At 35.3% G+C, this 23,425-nt stretch overlaps 2 protein-coding genes across 8 annotated transcripts in view; both read right to left on the bottom strand.

Annotated features, from left to right (window-relative positions):
* Positions 1-1,951: 1,951 nt before the first annotated feature.
* Positions 1,952-8,833, bottom strand: LOC110455616 (negative elongation factor B-like). The gene is made up of 6 exons (XM_021505827.1): positions 7,815-8,833; positions 6,590-6,692; positions 6,179-6,274; positions 4,310-4,498; positions 2,858-2,881; positions 1,952-2,624 (listed from the first exon to the last, which is right to left on the bottom strand). Exons 1-6 carry the CDS (start codon positions 8,699-8,701, stop codon positions 2,487-2,489), a joined length of 1,437 nt encoding a protein of 478 aa, XP_021361502.1. The 5' UTR covers positions 8,702-8,833; the 3' UTR covers positions 1,952-2,486.
* Positions 8,834-18,320: 9,487 nt separating this feature from the next.
* LOC110455632 overlaps positions 18,321-23,425 on the bottom strand; it is a 58,474-nt gene continuing 53,369 nt past the window's right edge. For 3 of the 7 annotated variants that reach the window (XM_021505874.1, XM_021505877.1, XM_021505876.1), the window contains exon 3: positions 19,146-23,025. In XM_021505874.1, coding sequence (XP_021361549.1) covers positions 21,811-23,025 — 1,215 coding nt within the window. In that variant the 3' untranslated portion in view covers positions 19,146-21,810. Of the gene's footprint in view, positions 23,026-23,425 lie in introns of all 7 variants that reach the window. The other 4 variants (XR_002463476.1, XR_002463474.1, XR_002463477.1 and 1 more) reach the window with 4 other exon arrangements.

Here is a 23,425-nt window from a genome sequence, read left to right as displayed (position 1 = left end):
CAGATAAAAACTATCTCTGTGTCATTGTGTAGCCATTCCTAGCTTTGTTATTATTATCCTCAAATTGGTGTTCACAATTACATCACCAGTGAAATGTCAGTAGGATCAGTGATATACACAGCACCAGCACAGGACTACATCACATACAAATGTACACAGACTGACGCAGATAATCGTCATGATACCTGAAACCTGTGCCCTTTATCTACAGCGGCCTTCACTTCACAACTATTTCAAACATTGTCGACAATTTGTGTTCTGTTCTACTGTAAGTTTTCATTCTGATGGTGTAAGTTTGGACTATTGACTATAAACTGTGTAATGGCAAAGAGTTAACAATGTAAATACAAACCGCACTCTGATAGTGTTAGTTACATCTGTATACTATTTACTAGTGTAACACAAACCACATTCGATGAAATAAATGTGGTTTATGCAGAAGTACAGGAATCAAAAATTCCTTATTCAAACCAACATGCACAATAAAAACATCCTACATATAATGTCAAAATAAGCGTATGCAACATAAACGGGCCTTTACAGTTGTTGAATTTTAGAAATTTCGGATGAAGATGATTGTAAACATTTACACCACTGCACTACTTCAGATCCTTGTACCTTTCAATCATACCTAAGTAATAATGTATATATTGAATATTATTGTTTTATGTGACCATAGGTATCCTGCAATAAGCCCCAGGAGCCAACACAAAAAAATCATACTCAAAGCTTATTACAGAACAATACATATTTATTATCATTAAACTATACTGACATGGATAGCTTTCGTCCATAAACGGGCTCATTGCTAGATAAATATGGAAAGTTTCTAAAGTCACCAGGGGGATGTATAGCATTGCAATCAAAAAACTAAGATACATGTAGTATTTTTCAGTAGTTGATTTAATTTCTGTTAATTTGAAGGAGGGTGGGGGTTCTGTAGACGCAAGAAAAACAGACCAGTAAAAAGACCATCTATAAACCTGGTCAAGAGCTAAAGAAATTGAAATATTTTTAATTCTTCAGGCAAAAAGTTGTAAATCATGTCTTTGTTGTTTAAGGAGTTTATTGGTCTTATATTACCTATAGAGAATTGATTAAAAACACACCATTCCAAGATACATTGCTGAAACAGATGTTTATTGAAGTACATGTACAAGTAAACATTTAAAACTTATATTTGACATATTTTATATACCAGACATACCACAGTAACAATCTACACATACCTAACATACATTTGTAAGCATTGTAGAGATCTAGTCACACAACCCACAACATTGTCTACAGCCTGTCAGCAATACTCATACAACTACATTGTAGACAACACTGTTGTGTAACCAGTCTGATCCTTTGGTCCAATTACAAGACAGTTTTTATTCGCAAACATTTAACAATATGAATTTTTAATACAAGTAAAACAATCACACCTCTAAATATTACTGCACATCTGTTTTGCTTGGTTATCATTATACCAACTAAATTTAAATGGGAACAAGTTTGTTCTTGATGCCATACAAAGTACTGCCACTCACATGAACACACACATCGTGATCACTGTCACTGCTGTAACACTACCTTTGTCCTAGCATACTTCAGATTTGGAGCTGAAAGCTTTTGACAGCAAAATACATAGACTAGAACTAAGATCTACCGATCTAGACTGTACCTATGTTTGGAAACTCACTGTGTTGAAGAAATAAACGTCCAACAAAATTTCTTCAATTTGAATTTGTCAACAAGAGCATTGGTGCTGCTTCAAGGGAGATAACTACGACCAATTAGGAATTTCTGTTTCTCTTTTACTACCAGAAAATAAGAGTCATCTGTGGCCAGTTCGTTTATGCGGAACAACTGGTTTGACCGTTTATAAATGTAACAATTTCGGGTATAAATCCTGGCGGACCTGCAAATGTTTATGCAGGCCTTGCAAGGCTTTGTCAAGGCTCGCCTGAAAGCATCAGATTACTTAAGGTCCGACCTTATTTAATAAACGAACAACAGTGGTCCGACCGGTTTGACCATTTAAACGAAAAACTGCCCTGGTTCTGGTCTGTTATTGGCAACATCCTTTTGGATATCATACTGAGTGGTGTCTTTTTCTCTGTCAATTGCCTTGTTCATTGCTGTGTCCATTGCACTTTTAATTTTTCACAGGGAGTGTTTCTTTATTTACTCATGAACAGTATATTAACAATGGATATGGATAAGTATTTGTGCCAGTGTCATAACATATTTGGCAATGAATAAAAATCATTTCAGACACATTCATGAAAATGATTATTCAACAAAATTAAAAGATGAGGTAAATTTTAGTTTCATTTATTTTTTATTTTTGATAATGGCCAAAAGTATTGATGTGCTGATGACAAATACATAAAAATGGCTTGGAGTTTTACAGCTTGTTCTTATCCCATTGCTTTTTATCAATTACATACTAAAACACAATACAACTGTTCCATGAAGGTCCTAGGCTAATCCGGGGTTCAGTACGGAGCAGGAGTGGGCGCAGGAACACTCATGAGTGGCGAGTCAAGCTGTTCCTGTGGAGTTGCAGGACTTGGTTCATATGAGGATATTTTATCTGCCAGCTGCTGGTACGTCGTGTGAACAGCTTCACTGTGCTGTAAAACAAACAGGGTAGCAGGTCATATCAGTGGAGCTTACAGCTGAGAGACAAAATAAAATGCAAACAAATTATCTTAACTAGTATTAAGGAATAAAGAAAATATACTACCCACAAACATTTATGATAAACTATGCTATCATCAACTGGTGATAATCATACAAACGTGTAAGAGAATATACATTAATACTTTAGGAGCTTGGTAGTGTTGGTGTGTACACCGAGTCATACCTCATTGTTTGGNCAAGTGCTAGCCTGTAGCATTCAGTATGTACAATGTCTGTAGGTTAGTTTTTTACATTATAGAATATCAGTCCTGCAGTATAAAGTGCTAGCCTGTAGCATTTAGGATGTACAATATCTGTAGGTTAGTTTTATGTATTATAGAATATCAGTCCTGCAGGTATAAGTGCTAGCCTGTAGCATTTAGGATGTACAATATCTGTAGGTTAGTTTTATGTATTATAGAATATCAGTCCTGCAGCATAAAGTGCTAGCCTGTAGCATTCAGGATGTACAATATCTGTAGGTTAGTTTTATAGAATATCAGTCCTGCAGCATAAAGTGCTAGCCTGTAGCATTAAGTATGAAAAATGTCTGTATGTTAGTTTTTTTACATTATAGAATATCAGTCCTGCAGCATTAAGTGCTAGCCTGTAGCATTAAGTATGTACAATATCTGTAGGTTAGTATTTTTACATTATAGATTATCAGTCCTGCAGCATAAAGTGCTAGACTGTAGCATTAAGTATGAAAAATGTCTGTATGTTGGTTTTTTTACATTATAGAATATCAGTCCAGCAGCATAAAGTGCAAGCCTGTAGCATTAAGTATGTACAATATCTGTAGGTTAATTTTTTACATTATAGAATATCAGTCGTGCAGCATTAAGTGCTAGCCTGTAGCATTAAGTATGAAAAATGTCTGTATGTTAGTTTTTTTACATTATAGAATATCAGTCGTGCAGCATTAAGTGCTAGCCTGTAGCATTAAGTATGAAAAATGTCTGTATGTTAGTTTTTTTACATTATAGAATATCAGTCGTGCAGCATTAAGTGCTAGCCTGTAGCATTAAGTATGTTCAATATCTGTAGGTTAGTATTTTTACATTAAAGAATATCAGTCCTGCAGCATAAAGAGCTAGCCTGTAGCATTAAGTATGTCCAATATCTGTAGGTTAGTTTTTTACATTATAGAATATCAGTCCTGCAGCATAAAGTGCTAGCTTGTAGCATTCAGTATGTACAATATCTGTAGGTTAGTTTTATGTATTATAGAATATCAGAGATTTTTCGTCTTTTGCTTTCATTTTTTAGTAAACAGACCTGGCCCTGGGATAAATGAAACTTTTGACTTAATTTCGAATGAGAATGTCCCATGTGAATCTGTACCATTTTACCTTTTACCAGGTATAATGTATGTATGATTTGCATGAGAAATACATGTATTTATACTGGCAACATTCAAAATTTGGACTCCTTCATGATCATGGTGCCTTTCTGTTTAACTTGGAAAACAGAGAAGCATTTTATTTTCAAGCCATTTATCAGCCATTACATCAGTCCTAAATGCTTGATAAATATGTATAACACAGGAACAAAATAAAAGCATTGTATTTTTTGAACAAGTGCCATAAATTGTGGACAATTGAAATTGGGAGGATATTGGATAAACTATTTTTACCTGTGCTGTGTAGTACATGGACACTAGACTTGCTATACTGTTGCTCTTGATAAACGTGGCGTACAATTCAGATGGCTGTTTCAGTGTTGGCTGAGGCTCCTCTGGTATCCGAGAACAAATACTCCTGGTGTGGTCCTCCACCATCATAGACAGGATGTTGGGTAGGAACTTGGTGAATACTGGTACGTCCTGAAAACAATCCATCAAATCACATTGATATTCACAAATTTTAAAATTGGAACACTTTCACTTTGTAACATTATATTAACAAGAGGCCCAGAGGGCCTGTATTACTCACCTGGATATCTAGGCAATCATGGCAGAATATTCTTCAAATGAGATCCAAGGGAATATGCCAGACCCCAAGGTCAATCCTTGTAGCATATCTGTATTAGATTTTCCATGCCCAACAATTTAATGTATGGTTATGGGGTGGGGATCTCAACTGCTTCCAAGCAGTGACTCATAAACTAGGTCCCTAGGGTTGTGGCCAGACCCCAGGATCAATTCTAATATCATGACTGCATTTCTCTCTTTATGCCCAACAATTGTATAAATAGTTTTGGGGTGGGGATCTTAACCATTTCAAAGTTATGACCCAGGGGTTAAGTCTCCAAGGGTGGGGCAGACTCCAAGGCCATCCTGGAAGCATATGTGCATTCATCTATTTATACTCAGCAATTATATATATAGTTAAAGGGTAGGGATCTCAACTGTTTCCAAGCTGTGACTAAGAAACTAGGTCCCTACGGGTTTGGTCAGACCCCAGGGTCTATTCTAATATCATTACTATATTCGTCTCTTTATGCCCAGCATTTGTATATATATAGTTTTGGGGTGGGACTCTCAACCATTTCAAAGTTATGACCCAGGGACTATGTCTCCAAGGGTGGGGCCAGACCCTAGGGCCACCCGGGAAGCAAATGTGCATTATTCTCTTTATACTCAGCAATTGTATATATGGTTATCATTGGGGATCTCAACCGTTTCCAAGAAATAAACTTTTTTTGGGCCCCACCCCTTAGCCAGGGGTTTAGCCCCACCATTTGTACCATTTTGAATCCCTGCCTCCAATGAATGCTTCCGACCAAATATGATTGATATCCATGGCATAGTTCTACAGAAGAAGTCATTTATAGCAATATAGCCAAATTGCCCCGCCCCTCAGCCCCACCATTTGTACAATTTTGAATCCCCACCACCTAAGGATGCTTTCAGTCAAATATCGTTGATATCCATCTCTTAGTTCCAGAGAAGAAGTCGCTTAAAGCAGTATAGCCAAATAACCCTTTTTGGCCCCGCCCCTAAGCCCTCTGGGGGGTCAGCCACACCATTTGTACAATTTTGAATCCCTGCCTACCATGAATGCTTTTGATGAAATATGATTGATATCCAGTGCATAGTTCTACAGAAGAAGTCGTTTGTAGCAATATAGCCAAATTGTCCCCTTTTGGCCCCGCCACTCACCCCCCTGGGGGGGTCAGCCCCACCATTTGTACAACTTTGAATCCCCACCACCTAGGGATGCTTCAAGTCAAATTTAGTTGAATTCCAATCAGTGGTTAAGAAGAAGAAGTTGTTTAAAGAAATTGTTGACGGACGACGGACACCACGGTATGGCATAAGCTCACCTTGGTCCTTCGGACCAGGTGAACTAATAATGGTTAGATTACAAATGATGATTTAATTTTACATACCATTTGCAAATGCAGGTGAGAATAACTGGACTACCATACTACATATATATATACAGATTTATTTATATGATCAGGTTTTCTTGAAAACAACTAGTGTCAAGGAACAACTAGCCTCCTCTATTGATGCTGTCAAGTCAATCCTGACAGCCTTACCCTTTCCTTATCCTCTTACCAGTTTAGGCTCCCTGAACAGCTGACTGTCAATCATGTCCCAAGCACCCAGGCCCAAGGCCATCATCCGTACCAACAGGACAATGTCAGCACTTTCCTGTGCACCAATGTATGAATTTATCATATTATTGAACTATACTTTGATTCATAAAAGATAATATTGGTTATAAAATTCAACTTGTTTAGGAGAGATTACTCCATTTAGTAATCATATTTTTACAGATTTAATATATTTATTACTCACAAAAATTTCTATCAAAAAGCCAATTAGGTCCTTTAGAGTACTTGATTTCAATAAGTTAAAAAGACAAGTATGTGTGGTTGGATAGGCATACCTAGAGAAAGTGGAAACACCATTTGTTATATTTGGCTAAAACCACAAAACATATAGGTTAGACAACGTGATATTTACCCTCGGCATTACTTCATTGTTCACACAATGTTGTAAGTTCTTCATCATGGATAGTGCTACTGTGTTCAGTGCGAACGGATCACACAGGATCATGGAAAGGTCTCTGGAAACAGAAAATAAAAGCAAGAGATGTAACTCTGATATTTTACAGTCTACTCTATTGCAAATTTAAGAACAAAAATAACAAATTTAATAGCATTTTGACATCATCAAATGTATGTTTAGTGTAACAATTTGTCAATGCATATGAATAATAATTTTGCTTTTAATAATAATAATAATTGGTTGGTTGGTTGAAGGGTTTTTCGCCTACATGATTACGCCCATACGGGTTTCTATATACTAATAATTCAAGGTTCTTAATATATACTGCTTCATCACAACCTAGTTTGTCACAGAGTTCAGTTTCTCACACTCACATAATATTGGAAAGGTGCTTTGCATTGCCCTTAAAATGGGCGACAGTGTTATGTTCAATGCAAAAGGGTGGAATGCACAAAAACAACTTCAGCACCACTTTCAGTTGACTGCGGTACCCTTAACATTTAATATTTAGAAACTTCAGAAACTTTAGACGTCAAGTAACATTTTCCCTTAGATGAAGGGTTAATTAAATCACATCAAACAAATCCTTCATTCAAATGTGAGGTTTCTTTTGCCATGTTTCTTTAATTTTATTGCCATTCCCAGGATGACTGCAGCAGCCAAGACATTTTACACCATTATTATTGTTTGAATTAGTTACTGTTACTTGACCTAGTATTATGTTGAAAACTGTTCCTAAAAATGATGCAAATTTACCTCTCTTGAAATGATAAATCTGTATGAATATAGTGTTTAGTCAGTTTCTAAATATTTTCAATATACATTTGTATATAGCTATTTACGTTGTCTTGAATTTAATTTTTCGTTTTCAAAGATAAGTGATCTTGAAGTATCATAAATCTGACATAAACATTCAACTGTTTTAATATCAGAGGTAACCCATTCATAGATTAATACCTCTTTGTGTTAATTACAACAACCGTACTTATCCTGCAATAGGCCCAGGGGGCCAACAATTGCAAAACCTTTTATAATTACATAGGATATTTTAGTTTTACATTTTATAAAAATATTTACTTTTTTTCAATATGTGCAGAAACTTTGAAACAGTAAATAAACTTGATGTAATATATGATTTTGATTCAGAAGAATTGACAGAAAGTAGTCATCATTGATTTACCCCAGCACAAATTCATGATCTTTACGAATGCCATCAAGAAAGCCTTGTAACTCCCTGGATCTCTTAGAATCAATGAAGCGATCTCTGATGCACGCATCAACACACCATGTAAACTTGTGACATGGATCTAAGGCACAAATCTCATTTACTTCATGGTCATGAAGAGCCATTAAAAGTTCTGCTCTTAATGTACAATAATGAGTATTCCTTGTCCTCAAAAACAAAGTTCTGAGAAATTGCAGAACCATGTCATAAAGTTTGACATTTTTCCCAACCATGTGCGACAGTTTTTGTACCACTTCACTCTGCCTTCTCGCTCTAGGAGATGGTAGAAAGAACGTCAGTGTGGCGTGCTCATGACCGAACAGTGCATTTTCTTTCTCCTTGATATACTGTGATAAAAGTGGAGACACTTCATCTCCAAACAATGCCTGATTGTCTTGCCATATTTGTCTTTTCACTTCTGTTGCTGCTTCTGCATACAATTCTTTATCATCTAGAATTTTCTTCAGATAATCTTCTTCGATCTTCGGCAAATGTTTCAACAATGCCATCACAACTGGTCGAAGTGTTTTAACTTTCACAACCGGAAAACTTTTAGTCAGAAGTGATTCCAATTTTTCAAATCGTTTTTCATCATCACTACTCGCTAATTCGGATATCCGATGAACAAGTTTATCTCTAAGTTCCTCCAACACAGAATTGTGGAAATCAAGTCGTTTAAATTCATGCAAATCCAGAAACGGCAGCGCCGGTCGAAGTGACGGCAGCAAAATACCATTTTCTGTTTGAAACTCTTCGATTGCTTGAAGGGGGTCTGAACAATTTGTCAGCGACTCTTGTAAATAGTCGCCTCCTGGAATTCCGAGATCTTCTAGGCCTGCCATTTTACTCCAGACGGGTCCTGGATGTTTCACACTGTTTATAGAATGATTAACCTCATATCACCATCATAAACAGAGGTGAAATAGGTAAAACACAAAACCGAAACCTATCAATCCCGCCGTCGGAAGCGAATACGTTTTCGCTCTCTGGTATTAAAGAGTCCCTGTAAGGGGAGATAATTATAACTATTAATAGACTTGCACCAGTTCATATCTCTTTTTTTTACATTTCAACAATGAACTCTTATGATAGATTATATCAATAAGATAATAATTATTTAGTTAATTAAAAAAAACAAAAAACCTACCAATCACTTTTTTAGATAGGTTATTAGCTAGCTTTTTTTAGCTCTCATTGATATGGTACTGGATGTTGTTTTATTTTGCTCATTTTATAAAAATAATATGTTTCATAATTAAGCAGACATTTAGACAAATTGACGCTTTAGAACAATTTTTTTTTAATAAAAGGCCAACATAAAAATATGGTTAGAAAAGACAGCTTGAACCATTAAACCTGCATAGTTACATTTGTACGTTAAATATCAGATGAGACTGAAATGTCTGGTCTACATGATAAAATCTTTGGTCTGTTGATAGCTAAACATTATATACATAATTACAGCTAACAACAGATTTATGAACACAAGCACCCATCTAACTTATCAAATGAGCAATATAGAACAGCATCAATAGCACATCAACAAATGTATCTATCTTGTAATAAGTCTTTTAATTGATTGGTTATCTTTTTTTTTTCTTTTTTTTTATCATATTTTTATTATCATTTTGATATATATTCCGTGATATTATCTCTGATTAGATTCAATGCTGAAATTTTGAGGAAATAGAAAATGACATATTTCCTTAACACGAGAAAAAAACCACCTTTAAGAACAAGGGAAACTACTCTGTTGGTCTTAAGCAACCCAAACTTAACTCATAATTATAAATAGCAAATGTATACCCCTATTACCAAGGTGAGTATTTTTTCTAAGCTTATGATAAAGTGTGGTTCCTTTATTTGTTTTTTACCTTTGAGGTATATATATATACATAATGTATCCATGATATACACAGATATATATCCAGTCGATATCAAAAGATTTTTGTTTGTGGGCGACTAATACCATTAGGGATTCAAGATTCAAGATTCAAGAAGCTTTATTTAACGTCGCATAGACATGTAACATAATAACATTAGCACTGTAGTGCTATTCTTGCGACAAAACATATATAAAATTTAACAAGGATCACAGTACTTATGAATAACTATAAAATCAGGACAACAATTCAAATTAGATATGCTAAAATTATACAGTAGAGCATATAATATCACACTTGTATGTCACACAAGTGTTATGAAAGACACTATATACTAGTGTAATGTACATATATGCTAATGTAGCAAAGTGTAAAAATTTACAGGATATACACTAATATAGTGTGAATTAAAAAGAGACAATGAAGTCATAAATAGAAACAAGAGCTATAATTATGATATTGTAAAAAAGTAATGATCTTTTAAATAATGGAGCTCAAATCTAAAATAAATATCAATTATATAATAAGTATATTACTGAAGTACATTAAATTAAATAACACAAGCAGCAGTGAAATTAAATTAAATAGTTGTTATATAAAACATGTAGGTAGATTCCAAAGGGGGACAACTCACACTATATGGTGTGTGCAGATAGCACATGAGCAGACATTTTTGTTCCAGGTGTGGAGCAGCCCACGAAACGACTTATAGTTTTCAGCTAATCGAAGTTCATTTGGTAGGCTGTTCCACACCTGGGAAGCAGCAAATCGGAAAGATCTCTTACCATATGTGGAGGTGTTCACCTTTGGAATCTTTACCAGGTTATCTTGTCTCAGATTGTAAAAAACTTCTTTCCTCTCAACAAGATTTTGTAAAATTGATGGAGAAATTTCATTTAAAATTTTAAAAACCTCAGAGGCCATATCTTTCATACGTTTTACATGTAAAAAATCAAGTTTGTGTTTTCTAAGAATATCAATGACTGGGGAAACATAATCATTTTCAATAAAACGAAGTGCTCGTTCCTGGACTTTTTCCATTTTTCGAGTATTTGTCAATGTACAAAAGTGCCAGGCAAGTGGACAATAGTTAAAATTTGATAGAATAAAAGACTTAAAAATGGTAATTTTTCCTTTCTTTGTAAGATTGTTTCCCAGTCTTTTTAAAACAGCAAGTTGTTTAGCAGCATTTCTGCAAAGGCGAGATATATGTACATCGAATTTAAGAAGAAAGTCAATATCCACACCTAAAAGTTTCACACTGTCTTCACAAATAATCTCAAGGCTTTCAATATTAAAAGATTTGATAGTGTTACTATTCTTTTTGCCAAAACATATTGCCTGAAATTTCTCTGGATTGGCCTTCATACCATTAAAATCAAACCATTTTATAAGAACTTTGCTCTCTTTTTCTAAACAATCTTTCAAATATATATAATTGTCACAAATCTTAGAGAGCGTGTTGTCATCTGCGTAATTGTATAAAATACATTTATCTACAAAGGTAAAAATATCATTCATAAAAATATTAAAAAATAGAGGTCCTACAATAGAACCCTGGGGGACCCCCTTCTTTACATCAGTCCATTTGCTTGTCTCTGGCCCCAGTCTGACCTGCTGTTTTCTGCCACTCAGGTAGCTGCTGATGAAGTCAATAGATGACTTACCCAGTCCATAAGCTTGCAGCTTCCCGAGTAGCAGATTATGAGGAATGCAGTCAAATGCCTTGGACAGGTCCATCAGGATGGCTCCAACATGCTGATGGTTGTCCAAGGCCTGCCTCCAGTCCTCAAGAGCTCGCAGCAGGACAGACTGGCACCCGTACCCGCTCCTGAAAGCTGCCAAGAATGGGCTAAAAATTGGCTTAAAATATTCACTCAGTTGGTTATAAACAAGTCTCTCATAAGAGGGTAAAATACTAACAGGCCTGAAGTTACTCTTTTCCATACGATTGTTTTTCTTAAAAATTGGTAAAACCTGTGCCTTTTTCAGAACATCAGGGAAATGGGAAACATTTACACAATGGTTAAAAAGGGATGTTATGACAGGTGTAAAAGATTCTGTACCAGCTTTTAAGATCTTGGCAGAGATACCATCAAAACCTGTTGCTTTTTTCACAATCAATGATGAAAACAGTTTCTTAACATCATTCTCTTCTACGTGCTGAATGTTAAAAACATTGTTTTCATTTTCTCTACAGACAGAACTTTTAATGTTAATATCACTCGGGCGGTCTGTAAAACTAGACACGCCCTCTAGATCTTTACCAATATCATCAGCAACTGTAGAGAAAAAAATCATTAAAAACATCACACACTTCACTCTGTTTGTATACAATGCATTCGCTTTCTTCTAAAATAATTTTCTGGTCATTAAATCATTTGTTAGATAAAAAGGACTTAACAGTAGGCCAAAAATCTTTAGAGGCTGGACCTCCACCACATCGTTCTTGAAAATATAGCCTTACAGACTGTCTACGGAGTTTTTCTACATAATTTCGTTGCTTTCTGTAGGCTTCCCAGTAAGCAGCTATTTTGATGCGGTTGTACTTATTTCGTAACATAGCTTTCTTAAAGGCAGCCCTTCTAAGATTACTGTTTAAAAAAGGAGGCAATTAAAAGTTGCCTTGAAGTTGTGTATTAATGCATGACATAATTTGTGTAGATTTGCTTAAGTCACCTTTAAAAAAAGACCGAAAGATTATAATATATATGTATTTTAAAATCATATATATTAGTATGATCCGTTGTTTTTTTAAAGGATGATTGACATTGCACGACAGCAACCACAACCGACTTGTGTGTACCGTATCACTTGGAAGTGACATCACATGTCACTCAACTGTCAGGACACGAAACTTTTAATGTTTATTAAACATTCATCAAGTCTTGGATGCATAAATGTTATCTAATTAGCATACGTTTAGATTGAAACATGCGAAACTGGATTTGAAAATATTTTGATATTTTAAAAAATATTTCAATTTGAATAACCAAGTGTTTTTTCACAACCAGATTCCACAATATATTTATAAATATCATCTCTCCTTTGCCGTACTAGTTTTAAAGACATGAACAAAGACAATTAACTATAAATCATTTTCTGTTTTATAACAAGTGATAAGTTATTCATAACACTTCTGTATCTGTAAATGTACCAAGTTGACATCAAGAAGTCGCTCAATTGTGACTGATTTAAATGAGTCCTGTTTCAGTCAGGCATGGATGACACAATAGTACAACACAGAGTTGAAATAGAGAACAAACAGCTCCGTACTTTTTGGTTACAATTTAATGATGTATAGACCGAGGTGTGGGGTCAGATGATCATACTTCATTATGTGTCGTCCTTAGAGTGGTTCCCCTCTTGTGTTTTTTTCGCCTAAAGAATCTTCATTTCTCAAGTTATCAGGTGCAATCTTTGAACATGTATGAAAAGGACAGGATATTGACACTATTGTCAATCATGTACATGTGGTGTATTTAATTGTTTCTTGTTTTTTCCCCCAATGAGAACATGTACATCACGATTTCATGATAATGCCATAAATACATCCAGTGTCTAAATGGTCTAACTTTGCAAGAGTTGTTCACGTCTCAATTCAAGGCTAATTCTAGGCACTGAGGCGTTAATCTCTTCATTTGTTTGTAATGAAAGAACAAGGGGATGATTGGTACTTTTAGAAGTAACAACCCACCACCTCATTCTTTTCTTTACAAATAAATAAGGCGAACTAATACGTAAAGAAATTTGATATTGTCGATAGTGACATTTGTTTCCATTATACCTGTTGGTTTTCCAAGAATACTGAAAAAGACATGTCCTAGCTGGAATATAGGAAAGCGTCATCATTAGTTTATTTATGAGAAGACATGTATTCCACAGTGATGAATAATGATATTTCATATCTCAGCAATTAGTATCGTAGGTAAGTTATTCAGGTATAGTCTGGCAATATCTCGGGTGTGACTGGACTTAAGAGTGGGCACTAGGGTGTGTGAGGACGTCCCCTCCTATAGACAAACACTACAATGAGCACTGTCACCTATTGACTGGGCCATTATCATCAGTGTCTTTAACTCGGAATTTACATGTCAAAGTGACCGAGGCCGTTGTCTGGCCAACAGCCAATCAAATCCCAATCAACGTGTAGAAACAGGCGTCATAATCCTATTGATACATTTGAGCAGTTGTCCCTTATATAAAGTTGTTCATTTTAGCAGTTGTCCCTTATATATATTGGGGTCGATTTTAGCAGTTTTTCTTATATATATTGGCGTCCATTTTAGCAGTTGTCCCCTATATAAGGAGGTCCATTTTAGAAATTGTCCCCTATATAAGGGTGTCCATTTTAGCAGTTATCCCCTATATACATATTGGTGTCCATTTTAGCAGTTGTCCCCTATATATATTGGAGTCCATTTTAGCAGTTGCTTTTATATAAATTGGTGTCAATTTTAGCAGTTGTTCTTATATATATTGGCGTCCATTTTAGCAGTTGTCCCCTATATATATTGGTGTCCTTTTTAGCAGTTGTTCATATATATATTGGTGTCCATTTTAGCAGTTGTCCCCTTTATATATTGGTGTCCATTTTAGCAGTTGTTCTTATATATATTGGCGTCCATTTTAGATGTGTCCCCTAAATATATTGGCGTCCATTTAAGCAGTTGTCCCCTATACATAAACACGTGTCCATTTAAGCAGTTGTTCCCCCTATATATACTGGTGTCCATTTTAGCAGTTGACCCTTTATATATTGGTGTCCATTTTAGAAGTTGTTCTTATATATATTGGCGTCCATTTTAGATGTGTCCCCTATATATATTGGCGTCCATTTTAGCAGTTGTCCCCTATATATATACTGGTGTCCATTTTAGCAGTTGTCCCCTATATATACTGGTGTCCATTTTAGAAGTTGTCCCCCATATAAATTGGTGTCCATTTTAGCAGTTGTCTCCTATATACATATTGGTGTCAATTTTAGCAGTTGTCCCTTATATATATTGGTGTCAATTTTAGCAGTTGTCCCCTATATTAGTGTGTCCATTTTAGCAGTTGTCTCCTATATATATTGGTGTCCATTTTAGCAGCTGTCCCCTATATATAGTGGTGTCCATTTTAACTGTGTCCCCTATATATATATATTGGCATCCATTTTAGCAACTGTCCCCTATATATATTGGTGTCCATTTTAGCAGTTATCCCCTATATTAGTGTGTCCATTTTAGCAGTTGTCCCCTATATATATTGGTGTTCATTTTAGCAGTTGTTCCCTATATATATTGGTGTTCATTAAAGCAGTTATTCCCTATATATATTGGTGTCCATTTTAGCAGTTGTCCCCTATATATATAGGTGTCCATTTCAGCAGTTATCCCCTATATTAATTGGTGTTCATTTTAGCAGTTATCCCCTATATATATTGGTGTCCATTTGAGGAGTTATCCCCTATATTTATTGGTGTTCATTCTAGCAGTTATCCCCTATATTAATTGGTGTTCATTTTAGCAGTTATCCCCTATATATATTGGTGTCCATTTTAGCAGTTGTCCCCTATATATATTGGTGTCCATTTTAGTAGTTATCCCCTATATTTATTGGTGTCCATTTTAGCAGTTATCCCCTATATTTATTGGTGTCCTTTTTAGCAGTTGTCCCCTATATATATTTGTGTCCATTTTAGCAGTTGTCCCCTATATATATAGGTGTCCATTTCAGCAGTTATCCCCTATATTTATTGGTGTTCATTTTAGCAGTTATCCCCTATATTTATTGGTGTCCTTTTTAGCAGTTGTCCCCTATATATACATGTATTGGTGTCCATTTCAGCAGTTGTCCCTTATTTATATTGGTGTTCATTTTAGCAGTTGTCCCCTATATATATTTGTGTCCATTTAAGCAGTTATCCCCTATATATCTTGGTGGCCATTTTAGCAGTTATCCCCTGTTTATATTGGTGTCCATTTTAGCAGTTATCCCCTATATATATTGGTGTCCATTTTAGCAGTTGTCCCCTCTATATATTGGTGTCCATTATAGCTGTTATCCCCTCTATTTATTGGTGTCCATTATAGCTGTTGTCTTCTATATAAATTTGTGTTCATTACTTTCCCTAATGATGGTCTTATACAAGACACACTCACTGTAGCAGGTGTCCCCAATAGTGAGGTTTTCACTGCTGCTGGTATGACTAAATTTTATTCAGTACATTTACAAACGTATATCAAGATGCCCATGAAATAGAGGATTATTTGTGAAACTGAAGCATTTTTTCCCCTGCAAGAGGACAGAAAAAGTGGAACTTGTTCCCAATTAGTTGCTATTTCTTGTTTTGAAGACAGCTTAATGTTTCTCATTTTTTCCTTACATATTAACATGCTTTTTTCCCATGTTGCCCATTAATAACTTTATAAAATTAGACAATGCCTGCAAGACATGAATGTCCTTTTGCTGGCTGTGTTCTTTGTGCTCATGTACTTTTGGTTCATGACCCGAAATGTCTTTATTTATTTGTTTACTGAATACTTGTATAAAGTTTCATCTAAACCATATAAAAATGAATTGAATGATAGCAAAAGTGACCTTGACCTTCTTCTATTCAAGACCTTAAAATGCAAACTTGTTGAATATATTTGTTTACAGAATACTGATATGAAGTTTCATCACGATAAAATGGACTAAATGTAGAGTGATGAGGCTGTGGTGGGATTGTATATGGGTATGGCCTCCATTTTATACTGGGAGTATAAACATTCTCATGTTACTCCCAGTGTTTAACTACAATTTTGATTCATATGGAAATAATTATTTGCATGTCTGGTATTTTCTTGACTTTTTTGCACTTGAAGTGTTATAGAGTTTTACTGGAGAGTGTTACTGTTCTGTCGACTATCTAGACCACCAACATTTACATAACGTGTAGTGCAACCAGGCAGTGGCTGATGTTATAATGATTATGGTTTTTATTTGAAAAATAAATATTTCCACTTTAAAGATTCCTCCCCCATTCATTTACTGTGAAATAAACCAGAGGTTAACATTAATGTATAACAGTTAGATCAGCATGACTTGAGCAGTGGCAGATCCAGAGACCTATCTGGGGTGGGGTGTCCAAATTTGAGGAAAATGGTGAAAATACATGATTTTTAAATAAATTCTCAGGGTGGTGGTGATGGTGGTGGTGGTGGTGGTGTTGGGTGTTCTTGAAGTCCAAAAAAACCCCTCTGGATCTGCCACTGCTGGAGTAACCTTGTTGACCTTGGTGACACACATGGATAGGTAAGAGAGAACCTCTGAGATTACAGATACCACGACAACAACAGATATTCAAGGTAGCAGGCCAATATAATACCCCTAAAGGTGGCACACCGTCCAAGTTTCAGCACACTCCAGGTAGTATACCACAATTTACCACCTCAATGGGCTGAAACATTTCAATAAAAAAGAGAAATTTAACAAAGAATTAATTTTGGTTGAACACATTGGATTTTCTTCAAAGAGGTCTATTTCAATGAGTACAGAATGTTTTAAATAACAGCATTCCATTTATTTGTTATTCAAAGAAAAGAAAAAATCAAAGAAGAATTGAAATGTTTAACATTAGTCGAAGTAACTTTAGTACGACCACTGACATCCAACACTGTGTCAAACAACTCCAGAAACCTTATTTATCTGTCGAGAAAATGTTGCCTTGTTGTCCATGTTCCTTTGGAATACATAACCTTATTTTCCTCAAACATTTAGTACTTACTCTCGATTGTCTCAAACAATGATGCTTAACCTTATTGTGTCAAATAATGGATACCCTTAACTTACATTTTGGATTTTAGCTTATTTTTTTAAAGGATGAGTATATATCTGATTATTATGGTCAAATTACCTGGTTTGTGTAACCAACATCATACCGACTACATTAACAACTAGAGTACTGCGGGGCGGAACAATATACGCCCGTCGAATGCCATATAGTGGTATATACTTTCTTACATTGAAATAAGATCTGCATCATTCTAAGAGTGGTTAGCTGACATGCTATAAAAAATGTACGAGAAAATCTCCGGACAAAAAATCAAATACTGAAATGAACAAAGGGCAATAACTTTTGCAAAAATCATCGAATCAAAATTCTTTTAATGGAGACACAACTAGTACTTCTTATCATGATTATAATGTATAGCAAGTTTCAAAGAGATCTGTAGAAAAATGTAGGAGGAGATTGCCGGAAAAAAATCTAACACTAAAATAAACAAAGGGCAATAACTTTTGCAAAAATTGTTGAATCAAAAATCTTTTCAAAGAAACACAACAACATATCATGATTATATAGCCAAATAAGTTTCAAAGGAATCCGTCAAAAAATTCTAGGAGATGATCTCCGGACAAAAAAATCTTTTAAGGGAGACACAACTTCATATCATGATTATAATGTATACCAAGTTTCAAAGAGATCGGTCGAAAAATGTGGGAGGAGATTGCCGGACAAACAAAAGTTTACGCCGGACGGTCGGACAAAGCCATACCATAACACTCCCGTCAAATGATGGGCGTATAAAAAGGATAAAAGACAAACTTTTCAAAGCACAATATTTTATTTCCTATTTCATGAAGTATCTATGGAGTGATGATTTGATCACATCAAGTCCTAACAAATACACATGTCATAATTATATAATGTCACAGCAAAACCATGTTGTTCACCGACAGCGAAAACCATATACATGTAGTTCACTAGGCAAAACCATATACATGTAGTTCACTAGCCAAAACCATATGTCATAAATACAGCTTGTAGCTTGATTTCCATTTACAATGCGAGGTTTGAGAATATAAATAATAAGCCCTCATACCATAAATAGACTTATATCAGAGTGACCTTATACAGTGACCTTAAACCACCCTATATGAGCTCGAGGGTACATGTACCTTGTTAATCCAGACATTTCTGTTCCAACTAAAGTATACACTTTCTGGACTAATGAATTGTTGGATTAACAAACATGACTTAGACAAATCTGTTCCCTAGAATGGTGTGAAATAACAAGTTATCCAGACAAAAGGATATTGATTAGTGATAAATGGCTGTAGTGTTATAGTTGCACATCAGTTTGAATTTCCAAAAATTGAAAATTATTTGCAAAGAAAAGTACCTTCTGAGAAAGATTTATATTCCAATTTTGCAGGTCAAGATGGAATTATCGGCAATCTAATCTTGTAGAAATGAAAAAAAAGGTAAATCAATTTGTACTGTAATACAGTTTTTATATTCAAAATGTTACATAGAATTCCAGGTAAAGAGTTTTAGACACAACTACCAGACTTTTTATGAGGACGTGCATTACACCCCTGTTACTCTTTAACCTTTATTATACATCATAAATCTCTATTCTCACAAACCATAATTATACATCACAAATCTCTATTCTCACAAACCTTTTTAATGCATCACAAATCTCTATTCTCACAAACCTTTTTAATACATCACAAATCTCTTTTCTCACAAACCATAATTATACATCACAAATCTCTTACTCTCACAAACCTTAAGTATACATCACAAATCTCTTACTCTCACAAACCTTAATTATACATCACAAATCTCTTACGCTCACAAACCTTATTTATACATCACAAATCTCTTACCCTCACAAACCTTAATTATACATCACAAATCTCTTACTCTCACAAACCTTAGTTATACATCACAAATCTTTATTCTCACAAATCGTCTCATGCAACAATAACTTAGCAAGTGTGGTTATGGGAAAGGGAGACAATTAACAACTGTACATTTGATCTGAAGTTGACCAGCTAAGTTTTGATCAGCCATGGACAAAAATCATTGCTTAAATGTATGTAAAGGATTCTGAACACTAGCTAATCAAGCAGTGCCCACTGAGATTTATAATGATATGTTTTTCTCAGAATTGTTCTTCAATAATCATAAAAAATCTATTAACAGATAGATTTTAGAAAAAAAAGAAAAAAACCCCCAAAAAACAATGACGGGAATAAACTGATAATGGAAAACTTAGATGAAGTAATAATTTATTAAGAGAGCTTTTGAATCATAAACACTAATGCCTGGTAGATCATGTATTACAATGTGTAAATCCACTGGGAACAAGTCTAGGTATAAATCTATATACCATGCAGTGTAAGACCTACTTACTATTCATTTTGAAAAGTTAATAGTTCTCAGGTCAGAAACATTTGTGTCAGTTTTAAAAATTTACATAAAATTTATGCAAATGTAATATAAGTTGCATGAAGCAGCATGAAAGACGTGTCATGTGCATCAACTCCATTTGCACATTAATCATATGTAGAGGAGACAAATTGTACAGTATATATAGGTATATATAGCTGGTCGATCTAGACATATTACATATACAGTATCTGTTTGTACCTACACATCAGTGCTTATCAATCACAACTGTATACCATACTTGTATACTAGTACACTAAATGTTTATAACAAAATAATCTGTTTTCGTTCTACATATTCTGAAATCAACTATTTTCAGCTATTTTTTTAGTATGACTGGTCATGTGATTGTCACATGAATTTTTTCCAAAAAGCCGTTCAATTGTCATTTACTTGCGGTCTGGCCGTCAATATAGCAGAAGGTGTCATCTGCGCTTCTTCAAAAGATTTGAATTTTTTGTTAAAAAGCCACAGAAAAGTGTCCAGTATTCATACATGATGGCAATTAAATTGTATGCGATTCAATAAAATGTGTTTGATATTTTTCAATATTATGTTATAAAACTCATATTTAATATCGTCAGATGACCTTCAGCCCTGTGTTATAATATGAACACATTGTCAACTACCGGCTACTATTTTTGACTACACTCTAGAAAGGCATCAATTAAATAACCTTGTAATATACCAAACACGTTTACCACACCTGTATTTACCACACCTGTATTTACCACACCTGTATTTACCACATCTGTATGTACCACACCTGTATACTTCTGTACCACACATCCATATATCACAACCGTATATATATACTACACTTGTGTTTATCATACCTGTATACATTTGTATACTTCTGTACCACACATTAATATACCACACCTGTATATACCACACCTGTATATACCATACCTGTATATACCATACCTGTATAAATTTTTACACTACACATCTATATACCACACCTGTATATATACCATACCTGTATAAATTTGTATACTACACATCTATATACCATACCTGTACAAATTTGTATACCACACCTGTATATACCATACATGTTTATACCATACCTGTATAAATTTGTATACTACACATCTATATACCATACCTGTACAAATTTGTATACCACACCTGTATATACCATACCTGTATATATTTGTATTCTATTTCTATACCACAATTGTATATCACATATTGCCATACCCCACCAGCTCAGCTTATCGTAGTTACATTATATGTCACACATACATCTTATGGTACATAGATGTATTAATAGTGTAATAATGTAATTAATGAGGCTTTTGCTGTGTATTTTTTCATCTACAGTTTAATGGCTAATATAAGAACAGCAAATACAGGTTATAACTTCACACAATCCCAAAAGTTTGTATCAGTGAAATTCTATGAAACATAACACCAAGTGATTGCAGTATACAGTATTAGTAATATACTACGTTATTCAGGAGCTGCCGAGATCATTTATATTGAAGTGATTGTTTTTTGAGATTTCCTATTAAAGGCCAATCTGTGGTGGTGACGTAGATCAGGTGTGTAGTGCCACTTCCTCCTGACATCAATGGTTGTATATATGATGTCAGGGAGTGTATGATGTCACACGTAACATGATAGAAGTAGTGATCCTACTTGGAGAATTCTTCAAACAATAACCAGGATATGGCACATGTAGCTATAAAACTTTCAAACACACACACAACTATCATTAACCAGAACTGTGAGTTTATATAAACGTGTTTCCACATGTCCCCAGTGACAGGTGTATCTCCTTGTCCTACAGATTAATAAACACACAATTTAAAGCACTTGACATAATTGCTTACATATGAAGCAGCACTGTTCATCACGACATGTCATACTTCTCAAAATGTTTTTTCACGGCGGCCTGATAGTCCTGACTAGGTGCATCGGCCATTGTCACAGAGCGCTTCTTTCCCTTGATCTTACTCCCTTTCCGTTTTAATATGGTTTTCAAGTTTTTGAATGGGTTGGATGATTCAGAAAAGCTGGAGTTAGATGTGGCACCTGGCGATTTTGGGGGTGGGGGGTAGGACTCCATTTGTGGGGGCAAGTCAGGGGTGCCCCCACTGTCACGAGAGGATATGTGTTCTATGCTAGAAATGGACTTCGGTCTCTCCTTCGTAAGAGCTGTGTTAGAATTTTTGTCTGTTTGTGACAATATTGGCATTGAGATTGCAGACAATAAGCCAGCAGATGACTGATCAATTCCATTGAACGAAACCTGTAACATATTAGAAGTCTGTCCATTTCCACGTTGGTTTTTGTTTTCACCAAAAACTTTGGAATGTGAGAAACTATCAAGTCGAATTTCATTTTCATCTGGCACTTCCATAAGTCCAACCAGGGAGCTGTCTGGATAACCAGCTATGCTACGACACTTTTTGTCCCGGCCTTCACGCATTTCCTTTGATTTTCGACCAATCATGAGTAAGCTTTCCTGACTTCCATACTGTCGGCCGACCAACAGACCGCGATTTACTTCAAAATCTGTGTCGCTCAGATCGAGACTACTTCGGTGTTTACGGGTCATTTTATCCTTCATTGACCCCCATTTGCCCTTGTGAGGTGATTTTACAGACGGTGGTGACTTTGAAGTGGGGCTTTCCAGACTTTCACTAGACCCATTTTTATCATCACCCAAATTGTCAAGTAACATTACTCCATTTTTTCCTTTCCTGCCATAAGCTTCACGTACCGTGTCCAATAGTGTTTGGTTGGTTTCTGTAAGAGATTCAATATGCTCTTCCTGCTTCCTAATAATGTTTTCATTGTCAGCCATTTTACAGCGTACCTGGGTGTGTTCCTTCTTTAACTGACCCTCAAGGAGGAGAAGATGAGCGATTACCTCCCCTAGTTGTTTGTCGGACCTAGCTGCATTTTTGCGACACTCTTCCTCCTTCTGTTGAAGCCTCATTTTGAGGACAGCGACGTTGTGGCTATGTGTGACCCGCTCCTTGAGGATGACAGCCTGTAGTTGTTTGACGAGGGTGTGTGTCTGTACGAGCTCCCTCTGTAAGGACTGCACCTCCTCATGGGACTGTAATGACACAAACACAGCACAGAATTAGCATCACGCATAAAAGTCAAGACAAAAATACATTATTTATTCTATTGGTTGTATACAGATACACTATTCTACCTGAATCACATCCATATAACTTGTGAGCTTCAAAATAAGGGTTGCCTTCTACAATCTAGCCATTTGAAGCCTTGGATTTTCTAGGTTAACAGGTAACGAAACTTCAGCAAGAATCAAATGCCTTGTAAAGCAGCTTTATTTGCACACTTTCAAACAAAGGGACACCCATACCCCCTTGTATTTCAAATTCAAACCATCAAAACTACCTGGGGTGTTTTTTTTAGGAAAACAGCGACAATGAAAAGATTTTTTACATAATTATTGAAGTTTCATGAATGATGAAACTCTGAAGTCATTT

This window comes from Mizuhopecten yessoensis, unplaced genomic scaffold (assembly GCF_002113885.1).
Source record: "Mizuhopecten yessoensis strain PY_sf001 unplaced genomic scaffold, ASM211388v2 scaffold8335, whole genome shotgun sequence".
In the NCBI taxonomy this organism is placed as follows: domain Eukaryota; kingdom Metazoa; phylum Mollusca; class Bivalvia; order Pectinida; family Pectinidae; genus Mizuhopecten; species Mizuhopecten yessoensis.
The sequence above is the reverse complement of the archived record's forward strand: the minus strand, read 5'-3'. Positions and strand labels throughout refer to the sequence as shown.